General features: G+C 45.5%; 1 protein-coding gene across 14 annotated transcripts in view; it reads right to left on the bottom strand.

The window, feature by feature from the left end:
• Positions 1-1929: 1929 nt before the first annotated feature.
• The window catches only part of INTS10 (integrator complex subunit 10), a 36853-nt gene continuing 20552 nt past the window's right edge, over positions 1930-18230 (bottom strand). For 6 of the 14 annotated variants that reach the window (XM_060136741.1, XM_060136743.1, XM_060136745.1 and 3 more), the window contains 8 exons: positions 17828-17910; positions 16961-17113; positions 14185-14293; positions 9601-9680; positions 8058-8220; positions 7124-7217; positions 4386-4463; positions 1930-2318 (listed from right to left, as the gene is read on the bottom strand). In XM_060136741.1, coding sequence (XP_059992724.1) covers positions 2162-2318; positions 4386-4463; positions 7124-7217; positions 8058-8220; positions 9601-9680; positions 14185-14293; positions 16961-17113; positions 17828-17910 — 917 coding nt within the window. In that variant the 3' untranslated portion in view covers positions 1930-2161. Of the gene's footprint in view, positions 2319-4385; positions 4464-5290; positions 5386-5780; positions 6583-7123; positions 7218-8057; positions 8221-9600; positions 9681-14184; positions 14294-16960; positions 17114-17827; positions 17911-18230 lie in introns of all 14 variants that reach the window. The other 8 variants (XM_060136746.1, XM_060136751.1, XM_060136752.1 and 5 more) reach the window with 6 other exon arrangements.

The following is an 18230-nucleotide window of genomic DNA, read 5'->3' as shown; positions in this document are numbered from 1 at the left end:
TGCTGGACCCCCCCAGGCTGGGGAGCTTGATGTGGGACTCAGAGCTCTCACTCCTGTGGGAGAACATTTTAAAAAAATATTTACTTATTTATTTGGTTGCATTGGGTCTTAGCTGTGGCTTGCGGGCTCCTTCGTTGCGGCACATGAACCCTTAGTTGCGGCATGCATGTGGGATCTGGTTTCCTGACCAGGGATCAAACCTGGGCCCCCTGCATTGGGAGCAAGGTGTCCTAACCACTGTGCCACCAGGGAAGTGCCCTGTGGGAGAACTTCTGCAATATAATTATTGTCCAGTTTGTGGTTCGCCCACCTGGGTGGTATGGGATTTGATTATATTGCAAGTGAACCCCTCCTACTGTCTCGTTGTGGTTTCATCATGTCTTTGGATGTAGAACATCTGGTTTTGGAAGGTTCCAGTCTTTTATTTTGATGGTTGTTCAGCAGTTGTGATTTTGGTGTGCTCATGAGAGGAGGTGAGCTCAAAGTCCTTCTACCTCACCATCTTTTCTTTCCTACTGATTTTTAAAAAATAATAATCATTTTTTTTTGCTGCATTGGGTCTCCGTTGCTGCACGCAGCTTTCTCCGGTTGTGGCGAGCAGGGGCTACTCTTCGTTGTGGTGTACGTGCTTCTCATAGTGGTGGCTTCTCTTGTTGCAGTTTCCCATCGATTTTAATAAATCTATAAAAGGGTCTTATATAGAAAAGATTTCTAAAATTTTTGTGCACGGTAATGAAACCATGCCCCACAGGGTTGACAGAGACTGGTGACTAACGGAAGTTCCCGAGCTCCTCACAGAACAGCAGCAAAGGGAACAGCTTAAAAACCCCTGTGGCCTGCTTTCACTGAGCAAGCTCACTTTGGTTATTTTCCTTTTCTTCCTCTTTAAATGCACGCCTCCCAGCCTCCCGTAGCCCAGGAACTTGTAATCAGCTCCTGCCCGATGCGAGCTGGCTAGGACCGGTTGGGACCACTGCTCCTGAAACTGGGCCTTGGGGGTTCCCATGAACGGCCTCTGCCGCCAGAAGTCTCCACCCTCAGATGGCGCTCAGTGCCTCCACTGTGAACGTGCAGACGCACGAGCCCAGATGCCCCCGCACAGAACACCCAACACCTCATCTGTCCCCACTCCCAAGACCACCCTGCTCACAACACACATACCCCGAGCCCCTTGCCTTCGGGCAGGCAGACCTGAGACTCGTTCTCCTGTCTCTTCGCTTGGCTGCCTTAGGAATAAAGTCTTTCTCAGCTGCAAACCTTGGCCTCTCAGCATTTGGCTTGTTGCATGTTGGGCCAATGGGCCTGGTCCAGTAACAGTAACTGAACAACTTCTTAGCTCTTTCATTCTTACATCCCCCCAGAAACAACTGTTCATGTGATGCTTACCTGATATATTTCAGGAACAGCAAAAGAAATGAACCTGACCCCTGACCCCAGTGTTGTACTTAGAAGTGCGAGGCCCCATCCCAAGTGTGTCACGTCACTGGCTTTACAGCCAGCTGGGAGGGAAGGGCCAGTGCCTGTATTTCCCATGACAAGCTTGAGGGACATGAATCTGTCCCTGGTACGTGGCAAGTAAAGGGCTGGGCAGAACCAGGCCGGAGGCTAGGCTGTCTGGTTCAGGGCACCCAGGTGACAGCAGCCGACGGGGAGGGGAGGTGCCCTCCACAGGCCACTGGGCAGGACCCCCACCCCAGCCCCCCACGGCGGCTTCAGTGGAAGTTCACTCAAGTTCATCCTGGCACAAAGGATTTTGGTGTTAAAACTTCCTGAAGGAAAAGGTCTAGCATTATGTTGATATGTGATATTCACCAAAACCTGACTGTGGAAAAGAAAATCTTGAGAACATGGAAGGAAATGCCTTTTAAGTAAAGTACACTCTTGTTCAGAAACTCTAAGAATTAAAAATAAAATTGAAAACCACCCCCACAAATTTAGGATGATTTTATTTACAAAACAGGTTCTTTTGTTTTACAAAAATTACAAAATACGACAAAAATAGAAATAGCTTCTTGGACTGTTGGGAACTACTTCTAAGCAACCAATGAGTTAAAACCCCGATGGTCTTCCTCTTTTGAAGAGCGATGACGGCAACGCTCATCTGTGCTTTATGTCTCCCCAGAGCCCCGCGGCTGTGGGCTGCCTCTGGCGGGAGGGCCGGTCAGGCCAGAGTCTGGAGCAGCAAGATCTTCTCGTTGACGCAGAACCTGTGCAGCACCAGCGTCAAGTTCTCCCCACAGCGGGACACCTGGCGCTCCATGGCCAGGCGGAAGTCCTCCTTCACGCCCTTGGTGATGCCCCGGGTGACCGTGTGGTGCCTGGGGCAGCGACAGGGAAACAAACAGACACCACAGTTAGCACGGCAGCACGGGTCAGTGACTCTGGGGCAGGAGAACAGGCTGCCTCAAATCTAGCGAAGAGTTTAAAAAAGCAAAAAGCCCCAACCAAACAGCCTCCACTGCCCGTTCCTCTTCAGAAAGACTTAAAGCCGGAGAGTCGTCTTCCCCACTCAGGAAAAGGCTATTCTAAACATCGCATGTTTGGCGAGGTGCTGCCTGCTTGGCTTCTAACTTCTGCAGCCCTGACGCTGTACTTCCCTCTGTGACTTGTGCACAGTTCAGTTACTTGGGGCTGACGGAGTCCAGACCACCCTGGCCACACAGTTCGGGTCCAGCCAGGCCAGCTGAGCGCAGAGGCAGCAGTGGGGAGGGGGATGCCTGAGCGAGCGTGGCCATGGCCGCAGCCCCCGGCCGGTGCCCCGTGTCAGGCTGCGGGCCACAGGCGTGTCTCTCCCCCTGTGATGCCAGGATGGGACAGCTCCTCCAGGTCTTTTTGCAAAGAAGCAGGAGGACCTGGGGCCCCAAGACAAGAGTCCGGCACCGGCAGGGAGAGAGCAGCGGAGTCGCTGATGCAAAGCTTCCTGAGGGCCTGCTGGGGCCCGGGAGCCCTGCATGCTGGGCTGGGCTGGGCCGGTGGGAGCACAGGTGGGTCCTTCACAACGCCCTGGAGGGTGGGCTTCAGAGAAGGAAATTACAGAGGAAACCCCAGGAAACTCCAAACACCAAAATGAAGGAAGCAAAAAAAAAACCTAGCAAAATTCAATGGGTTCAATCAAAAGGAAAGGCGTTTTAACTACCAGTTAGTAATTTGGTAGATTTAGACGAACAGAAGCCACCTCCATCCTCCACTCCCACTGCCTAACTTCCCTAAGACACAGTCATGGGGGTTTAAAATTAGATTTTTAGGTACTGGCCAAGATTAAACTGTTGAAACCACTCTAAAACGTTGCTGTTTTTAAAACTTGAATTATATAAAATAAGTACAACAGAAGTCAGAAAGTTGCAATGTAATAGAAGGAAAAAGAAAACCAAAACAGGCTTTGTTAGAAGGGCAAGATATTACAGGACACCCTACAACGCCCATGGACAGTTTATAGAACCACACAGTGAGACAGCACAGCCAGTTCTCTGTGGACATCTCTAATCAGGTCTGGCTGGTGACTCAGTAGTAAGTACAGTGTCAGTGAGCCCCGCTGGGAGCTCATGCAGCCCCTTTATGCTGCCCTGAGATACTGCTCTCAGGGGACCCAGACTGCAACCCCAAATGGGAGCCCTCCCTCTGACTCACTGAAAGACGCTGGTATTTGCAGACACTGAGCTAAAGGGCATGGATGGCTCCAAGCACACGCTCCCCTTAATACTAGTAAAAATGTAATAAAATGCTGTGTCCTGCTGGTCACGGGCCAAAGGTGTTTCCACATATGAAGAGTGGTACAACCCAACTGTATTTCTATCAGAGTCTTTATTGCTCTGGCAAGTTTGGATGAAGAAGAGGACGAATTAGCTTTCGTGGTTTAAGACCAGGATAAGTCAACTAGTAAATGCAGCATTCTAGCCTACCAAATATTTTCAATCCGGACAGGTAAGGTCAGAAAAAACAGTACCAGTGGCAGGAAGATACTGTGCTTATGCCCATTTAGACCAAGACCTCAACACTAATACGAAAATCTGAGAATAAAAATTTACTTAGAGTAAGTTTCAGCATCCTTAAATATTTAGGACCGAATGCCTTATGTTTTACCAAAAGAGAATCATAATTTAGTGCCTAATCTAATGTGTACTTAGTCTTACACAGTTTTATATAACGTTCACTTATTTCCAGATCCATAATGATTTTTAAATTGAACACAAAAACACTGGCAACTTATGGAAAAAAATAAGAAATGTTACAATATTACAACCAGATGGTTTGCCAAGGAATGCAGAACAAATTAAAAAATTAAATAAAGCATGAAAAAGAGCACTGAGGAACAAAGAGCTGAAAACCATGGGCAGTAAAACATGTCGACAAACAGTACACTATGAGCAGGTGTGTCCACTTGGTACCTGTCAGCAGTCTGTATGCTGGGCTGAAGCACAGGTAAGAATTCCTGCTGCAGTAACCCCATGGGAGGGCTAGAAGGCCTTTAAAAAACAGCAAACAGCGGCATTCAAACACCCACACCGACTCAGCCTGCACTTAAAAACAACACTCCAGAGAAAACGCATGAGACGGGGGGCAGGCTGCACAGAACCGCCAGCCTCAGGCCTCGAGCAGCTGTTTCGGGAGGACAGAGGCTACCAGCGCCCCCGCTGCACGGCTGTGGCCCACATGGGTCCACAGGCCTCTCGGCTGCCGGTCCCCGGCTCAGCCCGCTGAGATCTGGCATGAAAAGCAAGAGCCAGGGGAGAGGACGGGGAGATGCCATGGAACGGCCGTGGAGAGAATCTCAAATCCAGCGCCTTTGCTCTCCACGCTTGCCACGTCCATGCCGATCCCAGAAAGACACCCGTGACTTTTTAGAACCATCTTTGATGGGACTGAAGCCCCAGACTGAAGAGGCCCTTTCAAGAGGACTGGAGAGGCTGGCAATGTTTTTGATAAAGAAAGGTTGAGTTTAAATTTCAAAAAGTATTGAGAAAAGGAACAGATGGGGGAAAACAAGAGTCTGGGCCATGGCTTTGTGGGATTCTGTAACAACAGAAATGAGTACATTAGCCGGGTGATCACCTCTGAGAACGTCATCACGCACCCAGTTCGGGGCACACACAGGACATGGGTTTCTGTGTCACCCAGGGTACTGCAAGCATCAGCACAGAAGCATTTCTCTACTTCAAAATACATGAGAGCAGCACGTGTAGGTAAGAATCAGAGCTCGTCCCTCCTGCCAGTCAGGCCCCCGTGCCCTCGGCGCTGGTACCGTACCTGCTGCAGCCCAGACGCCACAACCAGGACAGACTCACAGCCTCACCTGAGGGAAGGCTGGACTCTGCTCCCTGCATCTCTGCGCTCGGCTGGAGGGCCCCCCAAAAGGTCCACAATGGCTTCAGACAATTTGTTTGCGACCCAAAGGGAAAAGGAATGTGACAGTTTTACTCAAGATCCCGACCATACCTCAACTGTCTCAGGCGGCCCGCTTCTCCACGGTAGCTTCTCGTCAGAAATTTGGAAGGCAGGTTTCAAATGAACCCTGGGACTCACACTGTCAGCTCACTAAGCAACAGCCCCTAGTCCTGCTTCCAAACTGACGGGGCAGCAGGTTTCCTAAGAGACTTAATGGTCTTCTACAGGGAGTTAGAAGAAATTAAGGGTTTCTTTAACTAAGGACACCGTCTGCGTGCCCAACAGCCCTCGCCTTCACTACTCGTCCGAGGGCTTGTCTGCATGTTCCCGTGTCGCTGTGCAGCTCAATAAGACTGGCTGGAGAAGACAGGTTCAGTAGAATGAAGTCTGAGACTCACCGCTGATTTTCTGACAGCCTCTTCTCTCACATTCACAGCTAAGCATTATCTAGTGTGAGGATTATTAAACTCAGGTTTAATCTAAGTAAATGGAGTTGATTCTACTGAGGTTGTCTCCGTATTATGACAATTTGTATGGTGAGCATTAATGGGAATTAAAGAAAAAGCTATTAAAGGTATGTTTGTGTGTCCAGCCTCACAACCTGCAAATTACAACGTAAAAGGGGTTACCTAGGCTTCCGTGTCAAAAAGCCATCTTTACTCTCAAGCATGGTGAAGAATATTTTGAATCACGCAATTATTTTCCCCACGTTCCAGGGGAGCTACCAGAGTGAGAAGATGAGCATGTCTGGTCCCCTTGCCTGAGCCAGCTAACGTATAAAGGTCTTGCGCTTTCATGTCAAATGCTCAGAATCTTTAGTAACGTTTGCAAGGTGAAGGACAAGCACCCCACCTTCCCATTCCCGACAGGACACCGTGCTGCCTGGATGCCCCAGCCCCGAGGCTACGGGAGTCCAGAGGGACACTTCTTACTTCCCTCTCGACAACACTCCCCAAAGACAGCACGAGATGCGGATTTTGGCTTTGCGCTGAAAACTCGTCCCTTTCACAAGTGAGGGAAAAAGGAGAATCTGTCAGCCTCAGCAACACTTTCTTCTCACTCGGGGTTCGGTCTCCTGCAGTGACTCTGATCCTGACCCACACACGCTGAACGTGCAGGACGCAGAGGAGGAGGTATGGACATCACACTACGCGAGGCGTCTGCAGCACAGAGGATGTACTGTCCAAACTGCAATGAGGACTGAAGGGCAGAAGCAAGGGCATTTAAAAATCATAAATGGTCACTGATTTCATCCAGGAGTGGGGAGTGCCAAGACCAAACCCCACCCCGCTGAGCGGGCAGGTGCTCAGCAGGGCTTCAGTCAACACTGAGGCCCAAGTACAGTGTGGAAGTTAGGTCTGCAGTTTTTCCCAGTCCAGCTCAACTTTAGTTAAGCATGGCTTTTCTTAATTAAAAGCACCCTACTTCTAATCAGAAATTATAGGATCAGTCTGTAAGTTTTGGAACAGAAAAGATACCATGAGTAAGACTTTTGTCTAGTGAAGTAAGTATCAAAAGTGACAGAACTACCCCAATTTAAACAATGTTCTATCAGAAATGTAGTTAAGGAAATGCCAAGTCTTTCAAAAGGATTCCCGGAATCAAATCTACTCTCCAAAACAGAGACCAGGTTTGTATTCCTTTCTAATGACTGTGTGCAAGCCACGGACATTTACAAACGTTTCCCACGAGCACACGAAGGCGGGCGCTCAGCACGGAGGGCAGGAGGCGGTGCCCTTACTTGATCAGCATCCCTTGATTGGGCAGGAGTTCCAGATGGATCTTCCCACCTTCCTGAGTTCTCAGGTAGGCGAACTCCTCCAGCATGTCGATATCTGAGGCCAGATTCAGGGAACCACGTGAGAAATCATGGAGCCCTGCTCTCCTGGAGGAGCAGACTGGCTCGCAGCCACTGAGAGACCTGCCCACGGCGACCGCACCAACAACCCAGCGCTGCCTCAGTCCAGACCCAGCGGTTCCTATGCCAGCCCAACGCCCTCACAAAGAGAAACATGTTCCTCAGGTAGCTGACTGAGCAGAGCCTATAGGGTCCCAAGAGCAGAATCTTCTGTTTTCTTAGTAAGAAAGAGGCGGTAGAGGTGCTATACACACCGCCCCCCTCCCCCTGGCCCAAAGGTTAAGAAATGCTGCTCTAGGTACCTGGAAAGGGATGTCAGACGCCTTGCAACTCAAAAGTAATGTATTAAGAGAAGCAGACCTTTCCCTAACCAACAGTATGAAATACAATGCTCCCCCACACGAAAGCCAGCGCTGGGTGGAGGAGATTCTCTGGCGGGTGCCCCCCGGGCCACCAGCTGCTGTTGTAACCCCAGACCCCAGGGGCCCTGTTCCCAGAGGAAGGCCAACAGAGAAGCACAGTCTGTGGCCTCAGCAGTCACCCTGGGGCTGCAGGGAGCCTGCAGGCTCTTACTTCAGGCACCCTGGGTACCTTCCTAAGAAGCCACTTGAAGTGGAAAATGCAACAGGGCTGTCCACGTTCCTGATTCCTCTTTGAAGCCATTCATGACTTTCACAAAACCAGCTGCCACGATCCCATTTTAAGTCACCATTCCTTCTCCTTTTCCCCCAAATCACCAAAAGCATTATTTCTACCCCAAATGGTTCGTTCATTTTTGTACCAAGCATTTCTTCTGCTCAAACAAGAAAAAGGATACTTGTAACATAATTGAAAAAATTCTCATATTGGAAGTTTCCTTGCTGGCAAATCTTATTGACGGCTTTCAAGAAAAGGGTCTCTCCCCGCGGCCACTCCTGCTGAAGCAGCACGATCACGTGCCCCAGCGCCAGGTCGTCTCTGCTGTCTGTGAAGGCTCTCAGCTGCAGGACAGAGGGGAGGGAGTCACGGGGTGATCTCACACATGCCCGATACCACCTCCTCCAAAACACTGTTGCAGGGAAGTGCATGACTACGGTCACTAGTCAGAAGGGACAGCAGAAGTCAAGCCTGCCTGGCAAATGTCACCGCTGCCGGCGAGGAGGGGCCCCACCACAGAACCCGGCTCCCCGGCACCCTCGTGAGCATCCTGGCGGGAGTGGGACATGCAGGGTGGGCCCGAGGCTCTGAACGCGGGGATGAGGGTGCGAGGAAGGTGAGCGGTCTGGGCAACAGAGAATTTGGGGACTTCTTTTAAGGGGCCGGGGGGGGGATGGAGGGCGGGTGAGAGGCCCCCTTAGACAGAGGGGTCTGAGGAGACTGTGGGACTGGGGAGAAAGGCCGGCGGGAGCCACGGGAAGGAGGACGCAGGGGTGTGAAGTGAGAAGCTGTCTAGGGCTTCTGGTTCTAAACCGGCAGCTGTGCCTGAAGTCACTTCAAATTGTTTCTGCCGCTCAGTGCTTCAGATCAAGAGTCAGGTTTGGGGTATAACTGCTTTACAGTGGTGTGTTAGTTTCTGCTTTATAACAAAGTGAATCAGCTATACATAAACATATGTTCCCATATCTCTTCCCTCTTGCGTCTCCCTCCCTCCCACCCTCCCAATAAAGATGTTAAAAAAAAAAGGGGGGGCGGGGATAGGACGAGATGAATAACTTAAATGTCCATCACCAGGAGAAAGACTAAATACGTTGTGGTACACATCAATAAAGTGGACACAGCCATTCAAAGAAAAAAAAAAAAGAGTCAGGTTTGGGAATTACCGCCCTGAAGGGGAGACCCGACACTGCTGCCCGCTTGAGCCTTCGTAGACAATTCAGCCTGTCCACCCCAGGCCTCCGCTCCCCACAGCCCGGTCCTTAGGCTTTCCTGACTCTGCTGGGCCTCTGCACGTGCCCAGCCTCATGCCCTATCCCTGTGATAATGAACTCACATCCCTCCATAAGCCCAACAGCACTTGTGCTCCCTTCTTCTGTAGCTAATATATCCTGACTCGTAGGCTAATTCATAAAATATTTACTGGACGCTACCACAGGCAAGGTTATTTGTGTATCCACCCCACTATTACCTGTAAATTATCTGCCCCACTGTTACCCATAAACCTCTCGAGGATGGGGATTATTTCCTACTCGTCTTTGCCTAGTGCAGTCGATATTTAATAAATATTTGTTAATTCCTTGCCCATGTGCTTTCCTCACTACACCACCCTGTTTTCAAAGGACTAAACTAACATTTGTGCCTAAGGCTCTCAATTCAAGTCATTCCAGGTCATCAGAACAATCCTGCAGATTAATTTCCTTTACAGTAATCAACGTGAAGCTTACCTTAAAACAAGCTAACATTAAATGCAGGCAATAGGGCATGATAGCCTTGCTGGTACAAGGCAGCAGCTTCAGATCTGAACCTAAGAAAAGTCCACAATATATCTGTTAGTAGCAAAGAAAAGAGCTTTGAGAAGCAAATGTTTAAAGTGCTTTCCTTAAAAGGAAAAGGATAAGCAACAATCACATGGTCTCAACACAGTTAAACCACAATTACATTTAGTGAAGGTGAAACTGGTTTTTCAATCGTCTCTGGATTTCATTTCTCAATCTAAATTTCTAAAGTTGCTTAAATACTTATTATTATGAAACATTTCAAATACATAGAAAATGACAGAGATTATTACAAACAGCAGAGTGCTCACCACTCAGCTGTATAAAATGCTGACATCTGCTTTAGTTTTAGATTTTAATATAAAGCATCACAAGCTCACTTCTCTTCTGATGCCACTCCTGCCTCCCTCCTGAGAGAAGACTGCTATTCTGAACAGGGGTTCATCATTCCTGTGCACACTGCCTGCTTTTAACACAGGAATCTATATTCACGCACTGCAGAGAAACGTCTCGTGTGTTTTCAGTCTACTATATAAATGGTGTCATAGCGTACGTATCTTTCTGCAGATTGTTTTTGGTACTAATATCTGTGGCTCTAGCTCATTGGTTTTCTGTGTTACGTAGTGTTCTGTTGGTTACACTGACCACAGCTGATTTATCCATTCTTTTATGGTAAACACTGAGTATTCCAATTTTTCACTATTACCAACAATGCTGAAATAAACATTCTTATATATATTTTCTTGTGCACTTGTGGAAAAAACTTTAAGCAATGGTTGTTTTTCAAACCAAGACCATAGTCCTTTCCTTTATGCTGTGTGCTCTTTCTATCCTAAATCCTCTCTACCCCAGAGGCAAGAAGTAGCAAGATATAAATATGCTTTTCACGTGGCAACCCTGTGCACACACACTTACACATGTTCATACAGCTGGCTTCTGAGCAACACAGGTCTGAATTGCACGGGTCCACTTATACATGGATTTTTCAGTAAATACAGTGTCTGCATTTTCATCTTACAGATCTCTAAATGAACTAACTGTGGGGAAAAGTTTGTATTGGATTAGAGATCACAACATGTGGAATCAAAAGAATTGCGGTTTGAGCCCTGATTTTATCCAAACTGTTCCAGCTTCCTGCCCTAGGCTGAGTCACTGGTCAGTTCCTGTTTTTGAGGCAGAGAGCAGTACCCAGATTTTCGACCGTTGCGGGGAGGGGTGGGTCTGAGCCCCTGGGTTAACTCCTGCATTGTTCAAGGGTCAACTGCGTGTCTAAAACAAAAGGTTCATGAAATAAAATTTACCCTTTTTAGTGGAGATACATTCATTTTAATAATACTGTTACAGTCTATCTCATTAAAAAAGAAAATTTCTATGGGAAATTCATGACCTAGTAGGTGAGGGCCCAAATTTGGAGATCACTGATCTAAAGTCTATACCTGGAAGGGGCACATAACCAGGTAGTGAGATATGCAACTTGGTACTGCTAAACTGCTCTCCAAAGTGACCATATGAATCTATGCACCTTCCAGAAGCACGTGGGCGATGCGTATCTTCACGTCCTGATGGTCAATACGGCCACCCTTTACTCTCTGCATCCTGATGTAAAATGATAGCTTATTGTTTTAATCTGAATTTCCTGTATTAATAATAGGTGGAGAATCTTTCCAAGTAGTTTTTGGCCATCTGGCTTCTGTGAATCTGTTGTTCATATTTTTTGCCTATTTTTCTATGGGGGGTTGGTTATTTGTTTCTTATAGGAGCTCTTTCAACATTCTGGATACTAATTTTTTGTTGAGTATATAAGTATATAAATATATAAATTGTGCTGGACAATTTTCTTATAGTCTATAGCTTTTCACTTTGATCATAATATCTTTTGTTGGTATTTTGATTTTAACGTGATCAAATTCACTAATCTTTTATGTCGTGTGCTCTTTGTAGCCTAAATCCTTCTCTAACTAGAAAGCAACAAGGATCGTCTTCTGTATTTTCCTCTAAAAGTTTTAGTTTTAATATTTAAATCTTAAAATTTAAAGGGTTCTTGTGTAGTATGAAGGAGGAATCTCTTTTCTGTCATTTTTGTATTTGGATAATCAACTGTAACAGTACCACTTACAGGATAAATTCATTCTTCCTCCCCTGAACTGTAATGCTTCCAGTTTCTTCGTTCTCTATTCTGTTCCTGGGGTCAATCTCTACGCCAATGCTACACTTTAAAATCAGTCTTGATGTCCGCTAGGTCAAGTCTTACCCACCTGATCTGTTTCTGTTCCACAGAGATATTAATTTTTGAAGGGGTCTGGGCTATGTCTAGTTTTTTCAGCCTTTTGTTGTAGAAAATCCCAAACATATAAAAAGTAAACAGAATAGTATAATGAACTCCCAGTAAGTATCAAAACTGTCATGCTTTTGTCTTCTAGAAAGCTTTTAGTGTCCTAAGGAACCTACTACCAGTCTCAAAGAAATTTTCTTCTAAAAAAATGTTATCATTTAGCTTCTCCATTTAGTCTCTCTGCTCCAGCTCAAATTAATTTTTGGGAAAAATGTGAGGTAGGAGGTGAGGATCTTTTTTTCCTCTACATGAAGATCCCTTTGTTCCAGCACCATTTGTTGAAAAGGCTTTCCTTTCTCCATTGAATTACTTTGGCGTCTTCATGGAAAATCATTTGACCATACTTATGTGGGTCCATTTCTGGATTCTCCAATCTTGTGCCAATACTGTCTGGGTAACTGTAGCTTTATATTAAACCCTGCTATCAGGTAGGGTCACTTGTCATTTTGTTAGTCTTTTTCAAAACTGTTGTAGTATTTCCATATAAATTTTAGAATCAGTTTGTCAACTTCTGTTAAAAAAAAAAGTCTGCTGGGATTTTGACTGGGATTACACTGAATCTATAAAGACATTTGAGGAGAACTGGTACCCTAACAATATTGAGTCTTCTAACCTACAAACATAATTTTGCATATCTTTCATTAAATTTATCCCTAAGTATTTTATGGGGTTTGATGTTATTCTATTTGGAGATTCCTTGACTTTTCTACGTAGCCAAATATGTAGCTGTGAATAAAAACGGTTCTTTTTCAACCTTTTTCTTGCTTATTGTGTTTGCTAGAATCTCCAGGATGTTGAATTGAGGTGCTGACAGCAGACACCCCTGTACTGCTGCTGGTCTTGGGGAAAGCATTCAATATTTCATAGTTAAGAATGATGCTGAGGAAGTTTCCTCCTATCTCTAGTTTACTAAGATTTTAAAAAAATCATGAATGATAAATGCAGACATAATTGAATTCTGTCTGCATCTACTAAGATAATCTTATGATTTTTCTCCTTTAATCTGCTAATGTGGTGAACTGCAGTGACTGGTTTTCCTGTGTTAAACCAGCTTTGCATTTCCGGTATACTTGGCCATTATGTATTATCTTTCTTATATATTGCTGTATTTGCTTATATTTTCTGAAGAATTTTGGCATCTAAGATCATGATAGACACTGGCCTTTAATGTTCTTCTCTTGTTTGGTTTTGCTATCAGGGTTATGTTTGTCTTAAAAACTGAATTGGTAAGTGTTCCCTCTTTCTCTGTTTTCTCCAAAAGTGTGTACAGGATTGGAGTTATTTCTTACTAAATGCTTGACAAGATTCACAGTGAAGCCAAACGGGCCTGGAGTTTTCTTTGTGGGAAAGTTTTTGACAACAAAATTTAATTTCTTTGATAGATATAAAACATTCAGATTTTCTATTTCATTTTGTGTCTGTTTTGGTAAGTTGTGTTTTTCAAGGAATTCTTTCCATTTCACCTAAATTGTTAAATTTATTGGCATAAAGTTATTCACAACCTATTCTCTTACTGTCCTTCTGATTTCAGCACGATCTGGAGTGACATTCCCTCTTCCATTCCTGATATTGGTTATTTGTATTTACTACCTTCCTGGTCCATCTTGTTAGGGGTTCATCAATTTCATTATTTTTTTTCAGAAAACCGACTTTTTGCTTTATTAATTTCCTCTATTTTTTTTTCTATTTCATTAGTTTCTGCTCTTGTCTTTATTAGTCCCCATTTTCTACTTGGCTTGGGTTTGACAGATTATCTTTTTCCAACTTCTAAGATGGAGGTTAGATCATGACAGTGGGGCTCTCTTCCTTTCCTAGGAAGCATCACAGCTCAATTTACGTAGTTTTTCAACAATGAGCAACTTGAGGTAAAGCTCAAAACAGCCCGAGAGACAAGCTAAGAGATCCTTCTCAACTAAGTATTACAAGATTTCCTAGAATTGGTAAAGACAGGAAAAGGAGCTCACTGATATTCTTCAAAGAGCCAACAAACTCAGGAACTGATGAGAACTTCGGAAGAAGGACAGATGTATGGCTGCTTATGAAATCAGAGCCACGAAAAGCTTGGCGAGCACTTCGCTTCTTATACAATTTGTCAAGCTCTGCAGATCACATGGTATTACGTTGTCAGGAATTACAAAAAATTCCCAGCCTTAGGTCCTAAAGCTATTTCTATAAAATAAAAATAAAATTTGTCACTGTACCTTTTCTAAACTTGGGCTTTATTTTTGAGGGTTCTTCCTGTGACTTGCCTCCATCCTGGATGGGGAGGACCATGTAGCACATCAAATCAAGGACTTTCTCACACGTCATCTAGAGAAGACAAGACCAGAAGGAACTAACTGAAAGTTTCTGACTGAAACCAAATCTACGTAACTAAAACCTATGCAGCACAAGTGGGGCCACCTGTGCACAGAGCTTGGGAGCACGGCCCCAGGACGCCATGTGACCAGTACTGTCTGCTTGACACCGTGTAGAAAAATAACTGAGATCAAATCCATGTACTAGACCATTCAGGGAACACTAACTCATTCTTCACTGTTAAAAAACAAAAGAACAAAACCTAAAAATTAATCAAGTATTAACTAAACTACCAAAGTGTTTCACAGCACAGTGGAATCCAAAAGAAGTATGTCCCTATCTTAAGGACATTTACTAACTCACTGAATAGAAAAATTAACAAAATGGGACACATGGTGGTGGACTAAAATGTTATGTTTAGAGCATAATTTAAAACTAAGTAGAAACACCCACAGACTAAACTAGCAGGAAAAATTTCAGGCAGGGAGGTGATCTAAGCCTTAAAGGGGGGCAGGATTTGAAATATGGAAAAGAGAAAAACCGGTTTTCAAAGGAGGAGAGAAAGACGACGTGGGGAAGGCTTTCTACTGGTTTTGGCAATTCCCTTGAGGGGAAGGAGGGCGTGGTTTAGGAAACAGACATGAAACTGGACCAGTGACGTGCTGCTGGATGAGAGGCGGCCCCAGGTGCTCATGGAGCAGGTGGTCTCAAGCCACAGAGAGCAGGGCATCACCTTCTGTCCACCCATCAAATTCCAGTAGTAACAGTCAGAATCGGCTGAGGGAGCATTTCCTGTGTGTCAGGCACAACCCCCTACTACCCCCATTTTACAGATGACGAAGTGGAATCTTCCCAACCTTTTTCATGTCTTGGCACTTCCAGAAAATAGTATTTGTAAGGCTGCTCAGAGCTGGCAGCAAATGATCTGGGGCTTAGCTGCCCAAGCCACAGCTAACTGCCTGGGGCTGAGGGGTCGGTATCCTGGCACATCCAGAATCACCCATGGCCACAGGGTCATGAAGCTCCAGCTTTGAGAGATCGGCAGCTGGGGAGTTAAGAACTTGAACCCTGGAGTTAGACAGGTCACAGCGCTAGTGAGTAGTGAGACCGGGAGTTAACTCAGAATCATATGCCGCCATCCTTCCTTCAATACCCACCTTCTTTCCCCGAGGGTGTGGGCCTGGGCGAAACCACCCTTCCCTGAATGACTGCTGTATGACTGCTGTGCACAGGTCTGAGGCAAACTGCTAGTACTGGATTTTTAACTGTCTTACATAAACACCTGCACTTCTCTCTCCAACTCAAATTAGATGTCCTTGAACACAGGGATCCCACCCTGGGGCACCCAGGAAGTCAACACCTCGATGAAATGGAATGATGACAGCAATGTTGTAGAGAGCTGACCATAACTTATAGGGTTGGAAAAATGGTTACAGGCAACAAACTCAGTTAAAAGCCGTGGGTTAGGGTGGTGGCAGTGGAAATAAAAGGCACTATGCCAAAAGCACTGGTGCCCCATCCTGGAAGAGACAAAAGGACCAGCTTGAGTAAGAGTCTCTGTGACTTGACAGGTGGTGTCTAAGGTCCAGAGAACTAAGGAAATGCACATCCACATCTGGACATGCTGAGTCCCAGCCAAAGACAGGCAGTCAGAAACTCAGGAATCGGGTAAGGTAGAAACCAAAGATGAAAGCCTAAGAGCGACCCGCACGGAGGTGGTAACAGGAGCCCTCAGAGAGAATGAGTCTGCGTAGCTTAATCAAATCTACCAGTTTATCGTACGTTCCCTCGTACCGTGCACGGCTGTCTAATTCTACACGACACGTGTGTATCTGTGTGCGTAACTATGTGCTCTCTTAAGTTCGCAAAAGGAATCAATTGAAACTTAGAATTAGGCACCTGACAACGTAAGTGATAGAAAAGCATTTCAATTTTAAATGCACATACTTCACATACTTATTAACTTTTTCTTTCTAAAATTCATCACGGCAAATTGTAAATCATATTTCAAAGTTCAAGTGAAAAAATTTAATTTAGCGTTTTTAATCACAAAGTAATCAACTTAATCTCTATAGAGAGACAAGAAGAAATCCGAGTTGGTGTGTTAAGGTGTGACCTGAATCTATCCAGTAACTGTGCGTATAAAGCCGCGCTGGTCACGCTCACCGCATGCAGGTGTTTACTGCGGACCGAAGCTGTGCGGCCACCATGCAAGGAGGGGCTCACAGCATGGAGAAGGCAGGTCTGTTCATACAGCTGCTCCTGCAACACCCCTAAGAGGTGTCACCACCACGTAAAAAGAGAACCTGAGTTCAGATATGCTATTGTGAATCTCCATCTCCCACTGGGTGAAGGCCTCTTCTGTCCAAGTACAAGAGGACTGACTCCACTCTAAAGGGATTCCAGGCAAGAAAGTAAAAATCATCCTCAAACAAATGGAATAATGAGCGGGAAATGTGAAAAGTATGGAAGCCTAACTTGAGGGAAGCTATAGAAAGGAGGAAATTAAACAGCATCACTAACCTTTTCACCAGCAGATGAGATAATAAAATCTAGGCAGAAAGAGCAAGCTTCAAGTAAACATGCACTGAATTAAAAAGCCACTCTGGGAAAAAAAAAGAAAGCCCCAAGGTTACCGAGTGCGCCTGCACGTCCCCATACCAGGCACCCAGTACTCACTCTGTACTCCCCCAAGGCAAAGTGGCAGGTCGCCAGCTGGATGAGCGCCCTCTGATGCTCCAAGGTCCCCTGTCCCGAGATCTGTGGCTGAGGAAGCGGTCCCTGGAGAGCGGCCAAGTGGTGCAGGCTGGCTATGGCCTTTTTATATTGACCCTTAGAAAGTCACAGCAAGGAGGGAAACACAGTGCCATTAAAGAATCTCCAGAGCTAATTACGCCCCTAGCAAGCAACCACAAATCAGGCACCTGTGCTTAAGCATTTGAGGAGGGAATGGACACAGCTACAGAATCAAACCAACTTAGCTAAAGCTACGTGGAGGATCTGTAGGGGGACTTCATAAATACAAAGATTTTTCTTTCTAGTCTTAATTCTTGAGACTAAATAAAATGACACAAGCTCTTTGGTAGCGTACATTTTGGATATACCACTTCTTTATGAATATTTTACTACTAATACCATTTCTCCTCATGAAGGCTGGAAGCTGCAACCTGCCCATTTCAACAACGGGGGTTGGAAGCTCTCCCTCTCGTTACTGAATCCTCTCTCGCTTCTGGACATAAGTAGCTTGAGGACAGCAGAGCAAGGCAGCAGGGCTCCCCCAGAGCAGAGAGGAGAGGTGAGCAGTGTTTGTCTTTCACTGAGAAATAAAACTCTTACTTTTACAGAGGGGTGTGATTGGACCCCCCAAAAGTAACCCAGATGTGGGCCTGCCGTCCGGAGCTGTTCTCAGCTGAAAGTGGACCACAATCCCCTCATCAGTGAAGAAGGAACATCTGCCTTCAGAGCAGGAGGAAAACGCACACATCTTCACGCTGAAGATGCTCACAGCAACCGTGGTCAAGACACAGGTACTTAAACACACATTACCTGATAGATGATCACATCGTTGAGGAAGATTCTCAACCAAAGCCAAGTATCCGTCTTCCACGCCAAACAAATTCTTGTAAATTCTGAGCAAGAATTCAAAAGTTAATTTACCAGAAATACGTAACACAGAAGCAGAGAATAAAACTGACATACCCACCAACAGAACAATAGTCAGAGAGAAACAAATTACCAAAAAATGGATGTAACTTTAGACTTTGATTTCTAAAACAATGGTCTGAACTTTCAGTTCGATAGTAAAGTTAGGGCAGAATACTTACCAGTAATACACAAGCAATAACCTTATTAGGCACCAACACTTCCTAAGCACACATCATGTGCTAGCAGCTGCTCAAAATGCTTTTCACACATTACTTTATCTTCTAAACTGCTTTGCTTTCACCCA

The sequence above is a fragment of the Lagenorhynchus albirostris genome, chromosome 21 (genome assembly GCF_949774975.1).
Source record: "Lagenorhynchus albirostris chromosome 21, mLagAlb1.1, whole genome shotgun sequence".
Classification (NCBI taxonomy): Eukaryota; Metazoa; Chordata; class Mammalia; order Artiodactyla; family Delphinidae; genus Lagenorhynchus; species Lagenorhynchus albirostris.
Note: the sequence above shows the minus strand (reverse complement) of the source record. Positions and strands in the feature narration are given on the sequence as shown.